This window comes from Sceloporus undulatus, chromosome 4 (genome assembly GCF_019175285.1).
Source record: "Sceloporus undulatus isolate JIND9_A2432 ecotype Alabama chromosome 4, SceUnd_v1.1, whole genome shotgun sequence".
Lineage (NCBI taxonomy): Eukaryota > Metazoa > Chordata > Lepidosauria > Squamata > Phrynosomatidae > Sceloporus > Sceloporus undulatus.
Window position 1 is genome coordinate 88,631,352 of NC_056525.1, and position 22,447 is coordinate 88,653,798.

The 22,447-nt window shown below is 40.0% G+C and overlaps 2 protein-coding genes across 11 annotated transcripts in view; one reads left to right on the top strand and one right to left on the bottom strand.

Moving 5' to 3' along the window:
* The first annotated feature begins 3,154 nt into the window (after nt 1-3,154).
* USP1 (ubiquitin specific peptidase 1) lies at nt 3,155-17,142 on the top strand. 2 transcript variants are annotated; one of them, XM_042465356.1, is made up of 9 exons: nt 3,155-3,429; nt 3,708-3,931; nt 7,051-7,174; nt 8,469-8,564; nt 8,948-9,108; nt 9,562-10,274; nt 11,272-11,436; nt 12,959-13,160; nt 16,119-17,142. In XM_042465356.1, exons 2-9 carry the CDS (start codon nt 3,747-3,749, stop codon nt 16,840-16,842), a joined length of 2,370 nt encoding a protein of 789 aa, XP_042321290.1. In that variant the 5' UTR covers nt 3,155-3,429; nt 3,708-3,746; the 3' UTR covers nt 16,843-17,142. The 2 variants fall into 2 exon arrangements, with proteins under 2 accessions (XP_042321290.1, XP_042321289.1); XM_042465355.1 differs by having other exon boundaries at nt 3,155-3,419.
* Nucleotides 17,143-20,298: 3,156 nt separating this feature from the next.
* Nucleotides 20,299-22,447, bottom strand: part of DOCK7 (dedicator of cytokinesis 7) — a 614,518-nt gene continuing 612,369 nt past the window's right edge. For all 9 annotated transcript variants that reach the window (XM_042462522.1, XM_042462521.1, XM_042462520.1 and 6 more), the window contains 2 exons: nt 22,092-22,259; nt 20,299-20,778 (listed from right to left, as the gene is read on the bottom strand). In XM_042462522.1, coding sequence (XP_042318456.1) covers nt 20,736-20,778; nt 22,092-22,259 — 211 coding nt within the window. In that variant the 3' untranslated portion in view covers nt 20,299-20,735. The remainder of the gene's footprint in view (nt 20,779-22,091; nt 22,260-22,447) is intronic.

A 22,447-nucleotide genomic window follows, 5' to 3' on the forward strand; every position in this document is an offset into this window, starting at 1 on the left:
TATTTGACTGCTGACTTGTGTGAGCAACTGAACTTGCAGAGATGCGCATAGATGCAGATGCAACAAATCCAGAATGTGTGAGATGATTCACATAGTCGCACTAAAAAACAATGTGTGAATGACCCTTTTGATTGGGCATGGATCAGAAGAGGGAAAATAGAGGTCTGACTAGATGTTTCCTTTCAGTTCTCCCTGCAATACGCAACACTTTGGAGAGGAAAAAATTCTATGAAGATAGTATCAGGTTATTCAAATGTGCAGTAAGGAGTACTGGTGAGGTACTGGAAACAGAGTTGCATGTGCCACCTAAGCCTGCTGCCCCCAGATGCAAGGGATAATGCTATCCTGTCACCAATGTTCACAGAAAATGTGTTGGCCCTCTGATCAGTTTCTGTGCATGAAACCAGGGATGGATTTTTATAAAAGTTGTTTCCCTCTGGCAGCCAAATATCTTGGGCAAACACCAAGGCTAAAAATATGCAAGGTTCAATCCTACTGAAATAAATGGGGCATAGCTAAGTAAAGGATTTAGGATCAGGGGAGTTGCCTATTTATTTTTATTTGGAGAAGGACAATTAAAAAGTTCTTCTGAATCAGAGAATACATCCCTTTACTCTGCTTTCATGAAGCACTGCAGCAGTATCCAGTAGCAACTAAAACTGCAATCATAGCAATACCAGTGATGCAGGCTCTGTTGCAAAGTACTGTAGTATTTCCTGGCTACTTCCAGAAACTGCAGAGGAGAGACACAGTGTTGATTAGTGTGAAAAGCTTTTTGTGCATTACTATTTGGGAAATACAATCTGGGCACCATCTAGTGGAGACAGTGGGCATCAGTTTAACTCTCCCCCCAACTGTTTTGTTTTGTATATAGTAGGCATAGTTCAGAAATAAAAAAGTTTGGACTATAACTCCCAGAATCCCCACTCAATATGGGCACTATGCATACTGGTTAGAGGATTCTGGAAGCAAAGGAAGCTTTTACAAGCACTGACTGGAATATTTTGTTTTCTTGTTGTTAACCGCCTTAGAATCAACCCCCAACTCACAGCAACCCTGTCCAACCCTGCATTGCCTTGTTGCACATTTGGAGTTTAAATCTACCCAGCTTAAGATGGAACAACAAAACAGGCATGATTAAACTGTCTGTACCCATTGTGCTATGAATACTGCCAAAGGGAGCCACTAAAACAGCTTTTCTTAAGCTAGTGCCTTCCTGGTCTTTGGATCCAAACTATCAGTAGCCCCAGATCACATAGTCACAGGTCAGGAATGATAGGAATTATTATCCAAAACACCTGAGAAGAGCACCAGTTTGGGGGAAACCGCCTTAGAATAATGCCATCTGACCACCCCATTTGTTATGACATAGGCATTCACATTCACAGAGTGCTATAGAGCTCTGTAATTATCACACTCCATTTCCTTTCCCTGATTTAGCAAAGTATAAGTCAACATTACAAAAGGAGGGACATGCCTGATAACCCTTCCCTCTACTTTATATTCCTTTATACGCCTTATCATAAAAACCCTTTCCTATTTAACACTTACATCAGTTTGCACCTGGAACCTCTAAATATTGACCAAGCCATCTGTTATGTCGATCTTAATACCAATAATACTGGCTAGATTGCCAGCTCCTTTCCTCGGAAAGGTTTGCCCCTACAATCTAAATGACACAGAGACTTTCAACAGGTTATTTCCCACAGCAAAATATTTCCTGAGCCTATGCTTGTCATGTGTATGTCCTGAAAATACCATCATGGGAGGCTTATTTCCACTCCTTTTTAACCCTCCAAGAGTGCATCCACAATGCAGAAACACAGCACTTTGCTACCTTTGTAAACAGCTGCTGCCTGACTGCAGAATTAATGCACTTTGACACCACTTTAACTGTCATGGCTCCATCCTTTCACATCCTGGGATCTGTGGTTTGTTGCAGCACTCTCTGACAGAGAGGACTAACCACATTGCCACACTACCCTCTTATAGTGCTGCTATTCCACTTTTACTGCTCTGGCTGTTGCATTTTGGGATTTGTAGTTCAATGAGGCCAAAGAGCTCTCTGACTGAGCATTCTAAATGCCCCTCTTTAAACTGCAAATCCCAGAATGCAATAGGAGGCAGGCAGAGCAATTAAAGTGGAATAGCAGTGCTATAAGAGTATAGTGCTGCAATCTAGTAAATGCCTCACAAAACTACAAATTCCAGATTCCCATAGTAATGAGCCGTAGCAGTTAAAGCGGTCTCAAACGGGATTAATTCTGAGGTGTAGGTGCAGCCTTAACATCATGGTGCATTCTGGGATTTGTAGTTCGGTGATTATTGCGTTTCTCCAGTTTGGAATTTTCAGCACTGGGTTCGTTCTAGAAATCCCAGAATTGTATAAAGTGGAGCCACGCCGCTTACAGAAGTGCCAGAACTGTGCGGTTCTACATCTCCCTGAAACAGGCACTCATGTGGCAGAAATAATCCAAGATGACACCGCTTTAACTGCCATGGCTCAGTGCTAGGGAATCCTGGGGTTTGGTTTGCTGTGGCACCAGCACGCTCTGACAGAGAAAGCTAAACGTCTCACAAAACTACAACCCCCAGAATTCTGTAGCTCGGAGCCACAGCCTTTGAAGTGGCCCCAAAGATGCAGCTTTAATTATTCATCTTGTTTATGATGCAAATTTGTCACCCTGCACAAGGGCGCTCTGCCAGAGAAGGCTAAACGCCTCACAAAACTACAACTCCCAGAATACAATAGCATGGAGCGTGCGGGAGGGGGCACTTTAAGTGGCGTCAAACTGGATTATTTCTCCAGTGCGGATATAGTGTGTGAGGGGGGAAACCGGTGCTTAAACTACATGTTATGCTTTCAATAGTACGAGTAATTAATCTTATTTAGCCCTCAGTCTCTGGACGGAAACGGAAACTGGCTTAGTCTCCCTCGCAGCGACCGTTACAGCGCCTCCATTTGAACCTCGCTCCCCGCTCTCCGGAGCTCATTATTCCAAAGCAAGGCAGCGATTGGTCAGAACCTGAAAGGGGGCGTGGCCAAGGCGGCATTTTATACAGTACTTCTACGTATTTTATATTCCCTCAGTCAGCGCCTCTCTCTCTCTTGTGTCGCGCGCGTTTCGTTAGGCCCCTCTTAGCTGTCTAACCATTTGCCTGAGAAGTTTAGGTGGAAAAACAAAACAAAACAAAGCTCTGAGTAGCGAAACGGAGATAAAAATAAACAGGCGGGAGAAAAAGGAAGGCGGCAACATCTCGTAGTTCTGTTTGGAGGTGAAAATAATAATTAAAAAGAAAACAGGCAATGGAGAAGACGGGAGGGGTCCTTGGCGGTGTGGAAAACGCGCGCCAAGTTTCCTTTTCTTTCTGAGGGACATTAATACCGAAGCGGCGGTCGGAGGAGGAGGATGTAGCCGGTGAGGAGGGGTGCGTCCACACTGGAGGAATAATCCGGTTTGGTGCCTCTTTGGTTCATGGCTATGGAATTCTGGGAGTTGGAGTTTGTTGTGGGGCCGGGCCCCACAACAAACTCCAACTCCCAGAATTCCATAGCCATGAGCCAAACAAAGAGTTAAAGCGGGACGAAACCGGGTTAAACCATCCCCAAAGGCCGAGGGAGGCGTCACAATACAGCCCAGGCTGCCCATGGGAGTGATGCTTTGTGAGTCACTAACGACAACTGTGTGCCCTTTTCCCTCCCAAAGGTCCCTGGCCTTTCTGGCGAGGAACGGGGCTGGAAGAAAATGCCCGGCGTCGTCTTGCCCAGCGACAGCGATGGACTCCCCAGAGGCTCCCCGGCCGCCACCACGAAGAAGGGCAGGCTGTCGCTGAAGTTCTTCCAGAAAAGGGAGACCAAAAGAGCCCTGGATTTTGCAGAGTCGCCGGAAAACGAGCAGAAGGCTTCGGAACATGACGAGAGCCCCGTGATGTAAGAAGGGCTTTGGGGTTTTCTTATCGCAGTCTAGCAAAAACTTTGAAAGAGGTCTTGTTGTTCTTGCGGTTTTGGTGGGTCTTCAGCTTTGTCTTTATATGTTACACACAGAATTGCATGTTGAAACGCGGCAATAAGGATAGGTTAGCATTTGTGCAAAACCTTTCCCCTTGTGTCAGGGTGATCTAACTGGATTTACTGCAGAGCACTATCTTCATGGTAATCTCACAGTCAGGTTATTTACTCCTAGGTTCCCCCCCCCCCCCACAAAAGCCAATATTAATTTTTTAAAAGTGTCTTACTCCTGGCTGAATGAAACTACATGTGAAAGGGATCTGGGAGTCCAAATAGACCACAAGTTGAACATGAGTCAACAGTGTGATGCGGCAGCTAAAAAGGCCAATGCGATTTTAGGCTGCATCAATAGAAGTATAGTGTCTAGATCAAGGGAAGTAATAGTGCCACTGTATTCTGCTTTGGTCAGGCCCCACTTTGAATACTGTGTCCAGTTCTGGGCACCACAATTCAGAAAGGACATTGAGAAATTGGACCATGTCCAAAGGAGAGTGACTAAAATGGTGAAGGGTCTGGAAACCATGAAGCCCTATGAAGAACGACTTAGGGAGCTGGGGATGCTTAGCCTGGAGAAGAGAAGATTAAGAGGTGATATGATATCCCTGTTTAAATATTTGAAAGGATGTCATATTGAGGAGGGAGCAAGCTTGTTTTCTGCTGCTCCAGAGACTAGGACCCAGAGCAATGGATGCAAGCTACAGGAAAAGAGATTCCACCTCAACATTAGGAAGAACTTCCTGACAGTAAGGGCTGTTTGACAGCGGAACACACTCTCTCGAAGTGTAGTGGAGTCTCCTTCCTTTGAGGACTTCAAACAGAGGCTGAGTGGCCATATGTCAGAGAATGCTTTGATTGAGAGTTCCTGCATGGCAGAATGGGGTTGGACTGGATGGCCCTTGTGGTCTCTTCCAACTCTGATTCTATAAATTATAACTCAAGTCATGTCTGTTTATGTGAATTTGGCTTTGATGTCAATAAATCTAGTTGACATAAGCTACACTAATTATGGCTCAGTGTAAGCATCTTTCAGTTTGTTCAGATTTTTAATACTGTACTCATTTTTAACCCAAGGGAGTTAAGTGGCAATCCCATGTGCCCTTAAGAATACAGTGGGATTAAGGTGAAATTTTAGAGTTACACCAGTTAGGCTTTTCCTGGAAATAAATGGGGTTTGATACTTCAGCTGTGGTTAGATTGCATTCTGTATCCCACTTTAATTGGGAAAAGGTTAGACTGTGTTCCAAAGAAAAAGAGTCTTCATTAGAACTTTACATTTTGTGAAAAGGTTTCTGTGGATACAACCCATGAATACTGAGAATGCTCTTTTTCATCTTACCCAAGGAGTAAGCTCCTCTGCACAGACTTGAGACTCACTTCAAATTATGTCTGTAATTGACCTTTCTGTACGTACTGAGAATTTGTGAATGCAGCAAACTGCTTTTAGCAAACATGCTTAAGAGTACATTACATACCTTTGTTGTTAGGAGGACTAGTATGTTTCTGGGCGTGAGATGGACTAAAAATTGAACAATGATTGTTCACACGTGCTCCACAGGACTAATTTTAAAGCATGGCCTAATTGTGAGCATATTGTAGATTATCCTACCCTTATGGGATCATGACTCAAAACAAACTACAGTACCTACTTAATTAAACGGTCAAAACTATAAAAGCCTGACTCCAAAATGCTAGTGCACACAAGAAAACAGCATGTTAACAAAAGCACAGTGAACTATTGCTACAGTTTCTGCACACGCCAAAGAAATACCGTATTTTCCGGCGTATAAGACGACTGGGTGTATAAGACGATCCCCAACTTTTCCAGTACCAGTCCAGCTTGGAGGTTTCAGCACCTGCCCTATAAGACAACACCTGGCGTATAAGACGACCCCTGACTTTTTAGAAGATTTTCCTGGGTTAAAAAGTAGTCTTATATGCCAGAAAATACAGTACTGTTTATGTAAGAGCAGGAGTAGGAAATTGGATTGGTTCCAGGGGTAGCTGCTATTGGTACAACCCAGGAAGCTGCATGACTTCAGAACTGTCCCATTAAGCTCTGTCCTTTAACATCATCATCCACTCCTCCTCTTTTACAACTTTCCAAGCCTCTGTGCACAGAGAAAGGGCCTTGGCTGCTGCGCAGGAGGAGCTCTTTGGCATACTGGCTGAATCTTGCACTGTTCTTTCTAATTAGGATGGCACACTAAAGGACTCTACTAATGGCACACTCTACTAATATTTGAAAGAGCAGCTCCTCCCTGCTGTTGAGTTGCATACCAATGAAAAGAGATAACAATGGAGATTCTTACCTGAGCACTACAGGCAGAGAGAGAAACACTGTTTTGCTGTAGTGCTATCAAGAACAGTTGGGATAGTGGGCAGGGTATGCAAGGGAATTGCTGTGGGTTGGAATTGGCATGTGAGATGGAGGTTCTCTATCCCTGAAGTAAAGGGCTTACTTGCTATGTATCAAGTTCCATTAATTAATAGTCTTAGGGAAGCTTGATTTCTGCACACTGATTAAGAAGACATTTTAGTAAAGGATATTTGTATCTAAACTTTAAGGTAAAGGTATTCCCTATTGACAAGGTTGTCAAGTCGTGTCTGAACGTAGAGAGCAGTGCTCATCTCCGTTACTAAGCCGAAGAGCCAGCATTGTCAGAGACTACTCTGTGATCATATGGCAAGCATGATTGCATAGAATGCTGTTTACCTTCCCATCAAAGTGGTACCTATTTATCTACTAGCATTTGCATAGTTTTGAACTGCTACATTGGCAGAAGCTGGGACTAGTGATGGGAGCTCACCCCATCATGCCGCACTTGGGCCTCAAACTGCCAATCTGCCGATCTTGCAGTCAATAGAGTCAGTGTCTTAACCACTTGAGCCTTAAATGTGGTTTAATTTCAGTGCATCCTATACACATTTAGCTGAACATAAAACTTAATATAAGCAGTGTGTGTTTTAAGTGAATGTGTATATAAGTTTGTTCTGTCAGAAACCATGTAATACATAAATTAATATTCTTCTTTGTATGATAGCGAGCAGATAGTTCCTGCAGCACAGCCACTTCCACCTGTTTGCTGTGAGAAGAAAGACATCATGCTGCCTTTTGTGGGCTTGAACAATCTTGGCAACACTTGTTACCTTAACAGTATACTCCAGGTAAATTCATAACAGAATTAGAACATTAATGTTAAACATAGTAAGTGTCTGTGTTTACTGGATGGAACAGGCCATTAAAGAGATGACAGGAAGCTGTATGTGGACTTTCTGAATTTCTGAAAGCTAGAAAAATCAGTGATGTGTGCTAATTCTCTTAAGGTGGACAGTTTTGCTTTTTTTGGGGGAGAAGTCTCATTTTCCATCTATGTGCCCTAATATCGAGTGCTTTCTTATAAACTGATTTTGAACTTAGCTTAAGCTGTGCCTTGATTTTAGTGAAAGTATTTTAAACACTTATTTAACTCTTCCGTGAAATTTAAAACTTCTGAATTTGCCCAGTATTTTGAATCAGATTTTCCGGTTCTGTTTATATTGATGCACAGGAATATCAGAACAGGACAGAATTAAAAACAACAACAACAACCCACCAATAACACTGAGCATGAAAACTACAAGCAAATCACAATATAATAAAACTTGCCACAAATGAACCCACCGAAGTGTAGCTTGCTTTTCTTGGGATTTTGCAACCGATATTTAACTTGTTAAATTCATTTTTTAAAAAAAAGAAAACATGGGAACTAGTGTTTTGCATTTAGTCATGAAACTTTGAACCTGCTACTATACAAAACAACTAGAAGTTGTAATTTAAAATCCTTTTTTACTAAAGGTACATTCACGTGGCTCATAACTGAAGTATCACTTTCCATCTTATCAATATTAAAGGTTCCTGGTCAGTTCCTAGAAACAAAATAAGCAGAAAATTCTAGTGCAAATATTTCCACTATTATTTGTATATTGATACATTCAGTTGCATCAGAAACACCGATTTAAAGTTTATTAGAAACCTTTCTCTATTCAATGACTCAAGTTAGCAACTGAACAAAATTCCCTGGCTGAACACTGCTTGGCTGTGCATTTGGCAGTCCAGAGCAAAAGTTATTTGGAGAGTAGAGTCATATTATAATGACAACTCATGACTTCTTTCTGAGGTTACATTTCTTCACACCATCACCCCAAGTAATTGTACAGTCATACCTGCCAGGTACCAACTTTCTGGGCATTCATGAGCTTACATCATTTTTATTCTCAAGGGCACTCTATGAAATAAATGACATAAGAGATAGTAGCTGGTTCAGAGTGACCCCGTAGACATCACAACTGATAAGAGATTTTAATGCAGATCTCTGGTCAGAAGTGACATTGTGGATCTACTACACCCATAAATGTATAGCCAAAGATACTTTTTTGTGGATTGTGTTTCTTTGTTTTACAATTATTCTTCTTATTTTAGGTGCTCTATTTTTGCCCCGGCTTTAAAACTGGAGTGAAAAAGTTATTTAATGTAATTTCCAAAAAGAAGGAAAGCTTAAAGGAAGAAATTGATAAGGTATGGATACATTATCCACGGTAGGGATATTGTAACTAAGAAAGGTCATTATATTGTGGGTTCACTGTAAATTGGCTCCTTTGGAAGGAAATAAATCATGAAGAGTTGTCATTTCTGTAGCAAAGTAATTTAGACTGGGTTGTGTAACTTTGCCTTATTTTGAAAAGTTTTGTAAGCTGAGTGTCAGCTATCCCTTGGTCACAATGTGATAATAAAACATATTTTTATACCATATTATCTTAGTACCTTGAGATGATGTGCAAAACGAATTAAAATACTATACATAAATATTATGAGAAAAGGATATATGTATGCAGTTAGCTAAAATAGTAGACAAAATGTTTACTTTGAGAAGCAACAAATTATTTTCTCTGCCTTTACAGGGGACCATTAAAGAAGATTCTCTCGCAAGCTATGATTTGGTCTGCAGTTTACACTCCCTGATCATTTCAGTAGAACAGCTTCAGGCCAGTTTTCTTTTAAGTCCAGATAAATACACAGAGGACCTTGCTACTCAGCCAAGAAGGCTCCTAAACACACTAAGGTACAAATATTTTAAGAAGTTCCTGTATTTCTAACCCTTGCTGAATTCACTTAAAAGCACTAATGTTTTAAAATAAGATAGCCTCCCATTAAGGATGTTGGGATATTAAACAGAATTTCCAGAAACATCATAGTACATCTGCTTATTTCTAATCCCATAAAACAGAGGTACTCTAGCAATAATGCAGGATAATTTGCTGAAGTGTTCCCTGGTCCTTCATGGAGCACATCTTTAAGTTACAGATTAGGCTGAAAGATTAGACCTAAATATTCCATATCCTACCAAACTAGGCTGCTCATAAAATGTGTTGCCAGCTATGTTTTGTGAAATGCATATATCTCCGTTAAAACCTCAAAAAAGTAAAACATTTGATTATTATTTTTTTACTGTTGGGTATATAATATCACTCAGCTGTTTATAAATTGGGTTATCTCATATCTTATGATTTTATAGGGAGCTCAATCCCATGTATGAGGGATATTTGCAGCACGATGCCCAAGAAGTATTGCAGTGTATATTGGGGCATATCCAAGGAACGTGTCAGTTCTTAAAGGACAAACTCAAATACAAATCAGTGCAAGAGCCCACAACTGAACTTGAAAAAAAATCAAATCAGAATAGTGACAGTGCTAGTATTGTTGAAGAGGATAGAAATGTGCTTGATGATCAAATGAAAAAGGACTGTGAAGATAAAACTAAAGGAAGTGTGAAGAGAAAAAGTGATGATATTGAAGGGGGCAATGAAAAGAAAAAGTCCAGGGTATCCAGAGAGAAAAATGGAGGTGAAGAAAATCTAAGACAGACTCGATCGAAGAGAAAAGCACTAGAAGAAAAACTGGAAACTCATCCTGAAGCTGTAATTAAGGAAATGAAAATTCAAAGTGAAAATGAAACTACCAAGCCAATCCATAAAAAATCAAGGCTTAGGTTAAACTGGTTAATATCTTCAAGCAACCAGCCTAGTATTTTGTCTAAGTTCTGTAGTCTTGGAAAGTTGGCAACAAACTTTGGGTTCAAAGATCCCATCAAAGAAATGGATAACTGTCAGTTTACAGACACTTCTGTCAAGTGTGAAAAGAGTATCCAGTCAAAGGAACAATATTATGAATCATCGTCTCCCAAGGAAAGCACTGTGGAAAAGGGAACTGAAGAACAACTCAAGAAAGGTTAGCTAGTGAAGACCTTCTTTGAGAGTGGGAGGGAGGGAATCAGATTGTTGATCTATTTACTGGGCTAGTCTTCTTGCTAGCAAGTTTTATAACAGTAGAACATTGTAACTGATTATTTGCTGTTAGAAGAGATGGGATAAGCCATGAGTGGTTTCCATGGCTCTGTTCTTATTTACTACAGGATCTAGGGCAGGCCATGGGAGCAAAAACCTTGTTTTCTAATTTATTAAGCCTAGGAGGGACAAAAATAATTAGACCAGATTCATAGCTTAGCTTTGTGTCTCATGTAATTCTACAATACACAGGTTGTAAATGTTGAGTGTTTGCCCTAAGCAAGCAGAACAGTGGCAAACTGCAAGGCCACACTAACTAGATAGGAGTTGACAAATTCAGTTTAGAACAGATTAATTTAATCTGAGTTTTAAAATAGTTTCCAGATTATCTAAAATTTAACTAAATATGGGTTACATTTTGAATTTTTACAAATTATAGAATACAAAATTAAAATAATTACAAGGGTTTGGGTGCATGTGAGGAATGATAAGGAGGTTCTTCTCCAGAAGTAAAGATTGTGGGAGTACTCTTAACCTGGATGTAAAAAGATCCTTTTAGTTTGCTTTGTAGGAGGAGTTTTCCTACATGATGAAGACGTTTTTATCATTCCTTCCAGAAAATGTGTATGAACAGAAATGCATTTGAAGGACAGAATTGTAATGGTAGTAAAGTAGTGTGTTCAATAACAAGTGTAATTTTATACTCCAGACACAATGACAGTGATCAATAAGTAAAGTAAACAATGGGAGTTTACAATGGAGCTTCTCCCAAAGCACAGGGCCTTCCAACTACACTCGAATTGACTACTTTCACCTCTGACCTAACTGAAAGCTATTCCAAGATTAGGGACTTCTGGGAGCATCTTGAGATGTTTCATAGCCCACTCTGTCTAGGAGGAAGAGTTCAGTATAATCTGTTCTATAATTTTCTTTTGGTACAGAGTTGGCTGACTTTGATTTAGTCGAGAGACTCTTCCAGGGCCAGTTGGTATTGCGAACAAGATGTTTAGAGTGTGAATGTTTCACTGAGAGGAGAGAAGACTTTCAGGATATCAGTGTACCTGTACAAAAAGATGAACTGTCCAAAGTGGAAGAGAATTCTGAAAGTAAGTAATACTGCAGTAAAGGATTTTAGGATGGCTATGATTCATGCTTGACCATGTGTGTTAGAAAGTTTTAAGAGTATTGATATAATGTCACCTGTGATTACTTACTGAATGTAATTTTTTTGCATAGCTTTATCTTTACATTTTAGATAGTTGTATGGTTGACATCCTCCAGAAGTGAGCCATGATAGCAAAAATTGTAGGAAATTGTTGCCTACTTAAAAACCATTTTAGGGAATGTTTATGTAACTAGGTCCAAAACACACTGCAGAAATAATCCTGTTTGAGACCGCTTTAACTGCCCTGGCTCAGTACTAGAGAACACTGGGAGTTGTAGTTTATTGTGGCACCAGAGCTCTCTGACAGAGAAAGCTAAATGTCTCACAAAACCACAGTGCCCAGAATTCTCTAGCATTGATCCAAGACAGTTAAAAGCCGTCTCATACTGGATTATTTCTGCAGTGTGTTCTGGACCTTTACTCATACAATCAGAGTTTGAAGGGTTGTAGGCGAACTGGTCCACACCCCCCCCCCCCCCCTCATCAATATTGGAAATGCAGAAACAGTACCCCAGCTGACAGCTGCATGGGACAGCTCATCATTCTGTAGTTAATTGTTTCTGTCATTAAATTATAACTACTATTAAAAAGATTTTATAATATTCAACTAAGATCTACCATCCTGTAAGTTAAGCCCTATCACATATTAGGTTCTTCATGGTTTTCCCAATATTTGAAGAATTGTGCAGTTCCCGTTTTCTCCAGGCTAAACCTTTCTCATTTGACTTATTTTTATAACCCTGATCATCTTGGTTATTCCTCTGAACCTGTTCTACATTGTTTATATGGTTCATATTTGAAGTATGGTGCCTAAAACTGGGCATAGTACTTCACAAGCAGTCAGTATAAATGACATTATTGCTACTTCATGATTTAAAAATTACAGATACATAAATGTGTCCTAAAACTGTGTTAGCTTTTATTTTGTGGAAACTGCTTTATGCTGCAGATTGATGCTTCTGATAATAGGGAGGGGATGTTACACATGTATTCCAGTACAGTACTTTAGCCTTCAAACATTGTTATGTTTTGCTTAACAGCTAGACATAATTTATTCAGTATCTTGTTGAAGAGACAGCAAAGCAGCCTGTGTAAACAAGAACAAATTTCCCACACTACAGATCCTGGCAAAGGCAAGGCTGCATTGCACTGAGATGGTCAGGGCCTGGTATGCACACTGCAAGGAAGGGCCTGAGGCATCATGCTCCATTCCCACCTAAAGTAGTCTTGTCCTACAGCAGTGCAGATTTAGTATTGGGGCACAGAACTGGCTTTTAGAAGTCTTCAGATGATAGCAAAGCATATGTTTGTTCAGTATTGATGTAGCTTATGTGTAACACCTCACACAATGGTTTCCTAAAGATATTAACCATTTTGCAATCATGATTAACAGACTTGTCTTTTACATTTCAGAAGACATGTATTGAAACAATTATACTGCTCTAACTAATCAACTCTTACAGTTTCCCCAGATCCCAAAACAGAAGTGAAAACACTGAAGTGGGCAATTTCACAGTTTGCTTCTGTGGAGAGGATTGTGGGAGAAGATAAATATTTTTGTGAAAATTGTCGTCATTACACAGAAGCTGAACGTAGTCTTCTTTTTGATAAAATGCCTGAAGTTATAACAATCCATTTGAAGTGCTTTGCTGCTAGTGGACTAGAGTAAGTATTGTGAATAAGACACATGAAAAGTCCCGGCTACTGGAAATGAAATGTTGCTGAAATGTAGACTATTATTAAATGTATACATGTTAGCTCTCTTTAGTGAATACATGAATACAGAAAGCAGGGTTGAACTCAAGTGGGGAGTCTCTGGTACTCTTCTGGCTTTCTGGGTATTTCACAACCCTGGAAAATCAGGATTCCATATTGCAAAGTTTCTGCAGGAGCAGAAAAAGCTCTCTGCCTCAGAAGGCCTCTAACTATGGAACGTGAAACGTAGAACCAGTGTGCACTCCCTGCTTGTCGTTGTTATTTCTTAAATATAGAAATAAAACTCTTGGATAAGACTGTGATTTAACATTGTGTTTCCAGTGGAACACTGTTTCCTCTTTGACCTTCTTTGCATACAGCAAGGAGAACAGAACTAACTGGCCACCTTTTTGAAGCTTCTACTTTAAATTTAAAAAGGGAGTTGTTGTTTATGTGTGGAAACATAATTTTTTTTTTTTAAAAAAAGGAGCTAGTGTAAGTACACGCACCCACGTTATACACGGCTTTGTGCACACACGCTCAAGCTGCGGGGGTGCACGGGGCGGTGTGTCCCATTCAGATGAATGGGGTGTGCGCCCAAGACGCACGCTGCTGTGCCACCACTCGCACAAGCCCCATTCAAATGAATGGGGCTCGAGCATAGGCAGAATTCGCGTAAGACAAGGGTTCACTGTATAGCTATACATGTGTATCGCCTTCTGTAATGGGAAATGTGTGTTTAGGATTCCCGAATATACAGAGATATTACTTTAGATGCAACTCTGTGCACTTAGATATCTCTTCCAGAACTGTAAATTTGGAGTGAGAAAGTTGTAATTAAAATTACTTGCTATCACTAGTTAATGAATTAGTCATATTTGAGACTTCATGGAGAAATACGTAATGAAATTTCACTTTTGAAACCCTGAATTTCAAAAAGAATGTCATATGCTGCTTTTCTCACTGTGAGATATTTTCTTGTAACTGGTCATTTTTAGGGGGGGAAAACCCAGCCAATATTAAATTCCACTCACCTATTGATGAAGATTTTTTTTTTCAACAGGTGAACAGTATTTATGGACACCAAAGTGGTCTAGACAGTTATAATCAGTACTGGTCAGTATTGCTGAAAGACAAATATAGTTTAGGCAGTGAAAACATACTGGTATTCTATGGCTCTGAAGCACCGCTAAAAGAAAATACATATACTTACATGCAGATTAACAGTTGAAAATCTGGTTATTCTTTAGGAAAAACAAACTGTACCAGGGACAAAGAAAACATGCAAGTAAATTTAGAGAGTGTGTGCTTTCTTTTTTCAAAAAGATAGGCTCATTCTTAATTATCAATATATTACAATTTTGATCAGTGATTAGTAGTTTTTTTTTAAAAAAAAGCAAATACAAGTGGTTTATATTTTGGTAAATCTTTACACCCATTTCAGCCTTCTAAGCATGGCGTTATCACCCTCCGTTTGTAAATTAATGTGTTAATTTATTAAAAATCAGAACTCTTTAGGTTCATCAACTATTTCATTACTTCTTTCTGGAAGGCCCCAAAATGTCAAAACTGCATTGGGATGCACCTCTTTCGTGCCTTAATAGGACTAAGGATGCTAATAGTCGCCTCTCCCAAGTTTGCAGACTTGAAATCCACAGACTTGGAAATCTGTGGAGGGGTGACTCCCATTAAACTTAATGGGGCACATGCCCACACCCCATTCGAGCCAATGGGGCTTGAATATGCACAAGATCTCCCATGAGTTCCAAGGGGTGACTGTATATGCTTTGCCAAGTACATCTAAAATTGATTGGGAACAGGGACATCAGTGAAAAGATAAATAGTACTCAGAGGTACTGGTAGAAATTTCTGCAGTCACTAGATCTTTTCATTCAGATGTTTAGCTAACTTGGTTCAAACTTCAATGTGGATTTTCCAGTTCTTTCTGATCTGCAGCTAGAGTCATTTCTTTGTCTAGAATGTAGTTTGGAAAGTCAGAAGGATTCACCCCCCCAACCAAGTGTACAATACAGGAGATTAGCGCACTGCACCCTTAAAGTGTTGCTATTCCTCTTTAACTGCTCTGACTGCTCCCTGTTGCATTTTTGGGTTTGTAGTTCAGTGAGGCCTAAGAGCTCTCTGGCTGGCTGAATATTTGAAATGTCCCTTCTTAAACTGCAAATCCCAGAATGCAACAGGAGGCAACAAGAGCAGTTAAAGTGGAATGGCAGTGTTTTAAGAGTGTAGTGCGATAATCTCCAAAGTCTTTAAAACCAATTGACTCAGTTGCCATAATGGAAGTTTACACTTTGAAGATCATTTCACTTTGAACAGCATTAACATTTCTTCTTATTAAACTGTACTTCATCAGTAGAATACCTATAAATGGGTGGTAAGAATTAGGCTGAAGTAACAGTCCATTCCTATTTTTAGGTTGCACTGTTATTTTGAAGGAAATAAATTTGTAATAGTGTGTTGGACAGATTCCAATAAAAGAACTGTTGAAAATGAATAAGCATTGCTTGTGAAGTTACAAGTTTCAAAACAAAGTTAATGTAAAATTGAAGACAAAGAAAAATTGAGCTGTGTGGTTTTCCAGTGCTTGTTATTTGATCAAAAAAAACATCTATTCAAGTCACATATTTATTGTGCTGTGGTTTTCAAATGTAGAAACTCCCACGGACTGGTCATTTATATCTCTGGGAAAATGCCCCTTTGTAATTAGATGAGTAAAAACAAAAGTAGCTATTGTCCAGTATCCTTGCCATTTTTAATCTCTCCATGTTTTATTACTGGGTGATATCTAAAATATGTTTGAAAGTTGAAAAGACTGAAGTTTAAGAATGTGAGATATAGCATAGCTGAATTTTAAAATAAAAGAACTGTAGAAGTGGTGTGTCCTAGCCATGTATCATTTTTTTTCAAAAGGTTTGAATGTTACGGCGGACTCTCCAAGATAAATACACCTTTACAGACGCCTCTCAAGCTGTCCTTGGATGACTGGAGCATAAACCCAGCCAATGAAACCTATGGATTATTTGCCGTAGTGATGCACAGCGGCATTACTATCAGCAGTGGGCACTACACAGCTTCTGTTAAAATTACAGATCTAGACAGTTTAGAGCTAGACAAGGATAATTTCATCGTTGATGCTCTTGGTAAAATTTGCCCAGAAACATTGAATGACCAAGACGCAAGAACTGTCACAGAGGACTATGATGATGGTGAGGTCTCCTTTAGAGTTGGTGGAAATGCACAACCTAATAAAGGACTGAACAAAAAGAATACAGAAGCTGTGGGGCTTCTTGGAGGACAAAAAAGCAAGTACATCTGTGACTTGCCCACTAACAAAGCAAGCCATTCTGAGAAGATGACTAATATGGTAACTGAACTTAAAAATGCTGAATGTAGCCATGCTAAACAAATCATGGAGTTTGAACACGACGAGCAAACTGCTATTACTACCAATGGAGTAGGAAGCAAAGCCATTCGTATCATGCAGAGCCTCAAAGAGTATGAGGGGAAGTGGCTACTTTTTGATGATTCTGAGGTGAAAGTTACAGAGGAAAAGGACTTTCTTAACTTTTTGTCCCCCGTTTCATCGTCTACATCCACTCCTTACTTGCTGTTTTATAAAAAAATTGTAGAATGAAGTTGTATTATGTTGTAAATAATAGTTTTGCATCAGATTGGCACTGAAGAGCAGCTAATGACATATTTGAGGCTACAGAATTAAATTCATTGGTCTCTTTGACTCTATAAAAATGAGGTGTTTTTTTAAGTGGGTAATTCACTTTATAGATTCTATTCAAAATCAGCCTAGCAGTGCAAACTTCTATATATCCTTTTCAATAAACAATATCTGAAGAGCACAGTAGTATATAACAGTGGTTCTGATTTCATCACTACTTGTATATTAGCTTTTTTAAAAATAAAATTATTTGTACCCACATTTTGTAACTTAAGTGAAAAATGTAAAGTTTTTTTCCGATTCCTATATACAGTATGAATTGAGACTGCACTTCACATTTTGCTGAAATTGCTCTGACCACTTAGCTATTCCTCAGATGCTCAAAATAAGACACCAGAAAGGGCTGGGAGGTTCTCAGTTTCAAGATGTGTAATGTGAATCCCATAGCAGTGTTTTGGCATTATGTCTGTTTACATAAAAGGTATATAAATTATAAGGTTTTTTTTAGATTTTAAGTTAAGATTGTGAGACTAGCATTAGCAGTTCCTTAGTTACATGTACAGTGAACCTTTGTTATACGCTGGGGTTTGGTTCCAAGATCCCCCATGGATAACAAAATCCGTGGATGCTCAAGTCCCATTAAATATAATGACATAGCAAATTGGTGTCCCTTATAAAAATGGAAAATCAAGGTTTGATATTTGAAATTTATACTTTTTTTGAACATTTTCAAACCGTGGATGCTTGAATCTGTGTATAAAAAATCAGTGTATAAGAAGGGCCGACTGTACAGCAAATTTCCAGGGGATACTTCACAAAATGCATGTTTAGATGGACACCTAAAAAGTGCTTAGAGGAAAAGAGAAGTACAGTAAGACCTGTGTATTTGTGGACTTGCCACCCATGGATTTGAGCATCCAGAGATAGCAAGCATGTATTGTCCCTAACGGTGGCATGTGCACGCAGCCACACCACCATTGGGGACAATAGGACTGAGGTCCTCCTTCCTTCCTTTCTTCCTTCCATTCCCCCCCTCTCTTTCCTTCCTCTCCCTCCTCCCTCCGCCTCCGAGGCTTCTGCCCTGGGCTTGCCTTCGGGGGTGGTTTGGAGGTGGAAGCTGGAGCCCCATCAACCGAAAAGAGTTTAGGCCCCGGCCCAACACCCAGGATAGAACCTCCAGGCTCCAAGACCCAAACCCCAGCGCCGGCTCTGGCTCCCTCTAGCCAATGGGGCTCCAGCCTCCAACTCCAAACTGCCCCCAAAGCCAAGCCTAGGGCAGAAACCTCCGAGGAGGGAGGGAGGGAAGACTTCAGTCCCATTGTCCCCAATGGCTACACTGCCATTGGGGTCAATGGGACTTGAGCATCTGCAGATTTTGGTATCTGCGGGGGGGGGGGGTCTGGAATGAATCCCCTGAGGATACCAAGGGCTGACTAATATGAGACCCTTAGAACTGATGTGGCAGATATGGGAGAACCTTTAGTAATTAATGGTACCCAATTAAATGTATAAAGAAAGATGAGAATTTGGGAGACAGCGATAAAAAGGATTAAAGGGGAATGGATATAAAATGAGTTGTATGAAAGGATGGGAGAGAACCAACTGAGATAGGTAAGCTATTGGAGATAAGTCAGTGTTCACTGCAACAATAGTGTGCTATAGTAGTTTGCGTATTGGATTAAGACATGCAGACAGGTTTGAATCCTCACATGGTCATGGAAACCCACTGGATGACCTTGAGCAAGTGGCATTCTCTCACTCTCAGAAGATGCAATAGCAAACCCCTTCTGAAGAAACCTGCAAAGAAAACCCTGTGATAGATTAACTTTAGGGCACCATAAGTTGTAAAAAATGCAACTGGCTACAACTAATGGATATAAACTTTTAAAAGGGAAGAGTCAATATCCATTTGTTTTATATCCATGATCCCCAAATAATTCCTAGTTTAGTGGCTATGTAGGGACTGAACGTACCCTAATCTGTATTTACTGGGAAGCAGCTACTGCTCTCAACGGGGTATTTCTGCATATTGGTCACAGGAGAGGGTGGAAATGGCATTCAGGAAGTGTTGCTTCTCAGTAAGTAGAGATTGAGGAGCTAGAATTCACTGCATAGTACTGTAACTACAGCACATATGTAAAGACCTTACAGGACTCCAGGTTAGTGCATTTTAATGTCAAGTTGGATCTGCAACATGTTTCAGCTGCCTTCTGTCCAGAGTGCCAGACAGCCATGTCCTTTGGAATATTCAATTTCCTGTCTAGCTTTTTCGCTTAAAGGAGAAAAGACATAAGGGACATATTTTTCTCCCAGTGGCCGAAAACTGGCCTGACAGGAAAGGCTTGATCGACTCTCTCCATCTCTATCTGCAGTCTGCTTCTCTGAATTTTCCCCCTTATAAGTAAAAAATCTCTTTCTATGCACAGAGGAGTCTTTCGGCTGATCTACCAACACCTCATACATGGCTCTCCAAATGCTGGATTATAGCTAATGACATTCCTCACCACTGGCTATGCTGTTTAGAGCTGCTGGGAATTGCAGTTCAATGAAACTGGAGAATTACATGATTCCTACCAGTGGCATAAAGGGAAAATGATGGGGGGGGGGAATGCAACTGACCCATCAATCAAAGTGTAATGTCTAGATCAAGTGAAGCAATAGTCACTCTATTCTGCTTTGGTCAGGCCTCACCTGGAATACTGCGTCTAGTTCTAGGCACCACAATTCAAGAAGGCTGTTGATAAGCTGGAGCGTGTCCAGAGGAGTGTGACCAAAATGTTGAAATGTCTGGAAACCATACCCTATGAGAAGCAACCTAGGGAGGTGGGCAAGTTTAACATGGACAAGAGGTGGTTAAGCAGTGATATGATAGCCCTGTTTAAGTATCTGAAGGGGTGTCATACTGAAGATGGAGCAAGATTATTTTCTCCTGCTCTAGAGAATAGACCCAGGAAAAGAGATTCCACCTCAACATTAGGAGGCACTTCCTGACAGTAAGAGCTGTTCAACACACTCCCTTGGAGAGTGATAGAGTCTCCTTCTCTGCTTGTTTTTAATCAGAGGCTGGATGGCCATCTGTTAGAGGTGCTTTGATTGCGAGTTCCTGCATGGCAGGGGCTTGGACTGGAGGGCCCTTGTGGTCTCTTCCAACTCTGTGCTTCTATGACCCAAGTAGATTGTGAGCACACATTACCTACTACCCGTGGCTTCTTTAGAAAAGTTCAAGCTTCCTATTCCACAAGGCCATCCCAAAATCATGAAGTAAACATGACAGTAATCCACATATAGATACAAAATGGAAATGGCAAATGAAAGCTTTCGTTGCTCTTTTAAATGGGTTTTTGACCTCAGTTTTCAGAAGGATCTCTGCTGATAAAGGCAAATGAACATGAACAGTGAATGCACCATGACAAAATGTAAACATTCAAATATTTAATGGTACCATTAAAGTAAACACTACATTAAAAATGGGTTGGCTGCATTTGCTCCTAATATAAATTAAACATATGAGCTAAAAAAACCCCACAAATTTAACATTAAAGAATACTATAAATAATGTTTGATGTATTTAGAGTACCTTCAAATGTTTAGAAAATGGTTTAAAAAACAGTTGTATTGACAGTCCCACCAGTATTTTACATACTGTCAACATGGGCTTATTATTAAAAGTCTGTATTTGACAATTCAGAAGGAATACTTGACCACTTAACACTTCTATGTAAACTAGTTGTCAATGTGTCCAGAATGAAATCCAAAGTTTTATTTTCAAATAAAACTTTTTTAAAATTCCAGGTGTTGGTAACACTGCACTTGCTTGTTCAGTACCTTAAAAACCCTAAGTGCTTTTGAGCTGCTTAAAGGTCCATTTTGCGAAGGCTCATTCTGCTGAAGGAATCTCTGGGGAGGAAAAAACAATGAGGTAAGCTATGGTCTTCCATCCTGTGATTAATAGTCATGCTTTGTGAGTGCAAGATAACATTGTACTACATAAAGTGCCTGGTATTCACTCAGTTCAAATCAGTGTATTCATCATGACAAGGATTGAAATCAAATGGTTTAGTTTTCATGTATCATACTAAAGGCAAAAGAACTATATGGTTCTGACTGAGAAAAGCAATTCCCATTTGCTTTAGTAAATGGGTCAGCATCAAATTATAAGTGTATGAACTCCTTAAATCACTGTATTGGGATAAAACATACATTTTTTGTTGGGTTTGTGCATATGTGTCGACTTATGGCAACCTCATGAATTCTATAGGGTTTTTTAGGCAAGGAATAGTCAGAGGTGGTTGTGCCAGTTTCTTCCTCTGAAATATAGGCTGCAGCCCCTGGTATTCAACGGTGGTCTCTCATCCAAAGTATTAACCAGGGCTGCCTTTGCTTGTCCAAGAGCAAACAGGATCTGGAGCCTTTAGGGGTATTTAGGGTGAAATGAAATTTAGCATCCAAGCAGGTGAACAGACATTTTACTATATGGATGAATGCTCAGCTGTTCAAAGGAGTATCAGCCTGTGAAATGTAGTACAGTATTAGCTGGCCAGTCAAAAGATTCTTGTTGGAATTCTTCAAGTCCACTTTGTATTGAATATCTGGTGTCTACTTTCTTGAACAAATGTGAATCTGAAACTCCTACGGTTTGTACCAGCTAAAAATAGAACTGAAACCCAAGAGGTGGAAAAGTTACAATTCTGAACTACAACAATCATTTATCTTGCAATTCTCCAGCCTGTATGGAAGTTGTAGACCAAACAATAATTTTTTCAGGTGACAGCCTTCTTTATGACTTTTGCTGAATCAGCTAGAACTAGTTTAAGCCAGATGCTAGTCCCAACCAAAGTAGACCCATAGAACCATGAGAATTCGGTAAATCACCTCCTTCATTCAGTGTGTCTACTCTAGATGGGACTGGTAATTGATTTAGACTACTCCTGCCCCAATGTGTATATGACAGCCCTAAAGCTGTCACTGCCATATTCTTTTGATGAAATGCAGAGAAATCACTGAGGCCTGAATGCACAGCACGCACTTCTGAACAACTTTGGTGCATGCTGTTGCACTCTAACCTGCATTGAGTAAAAAGTCCCCTAGCCTTTTTGCAGTTAAAAAAAATATCAACACTTTTATCACATTGCACTTCCAATATATATTCCATTGTTCCTTTTCATTCAGCAAGCCTTGGAGAAGAAGTGTTAAAATAGCATTAGAATGACCTGTGGCAAGCAGCAGGAAGTACAGCCTTGTATAACTGAGGGATTTTTCTGTTGATCAGGGGTTGAAGTGCTTCTTTCAGACGGTGATAATTTCTTTCCAACTCTCGCTGATACTCCTTTTGATCTGGGCCAATCAGGCTTTTGTTCTTGCGCAGAGCATCTTCACATCTAAGAAAAAATAATCCTCTTTGATCATGGGCAAAAGTGAAAAGCTCTCCCCACCTCCCAAAGCCAATTACCAGAGTTGGGTCTATTTCCCTTTGTTCATACTTGGCCTTCTTGCATAGCAACATGAATTGTGCTTGTTTGGACACCCTTCCACCGTAATTGAGGGAACTTGCTAGCAGGACAATGTG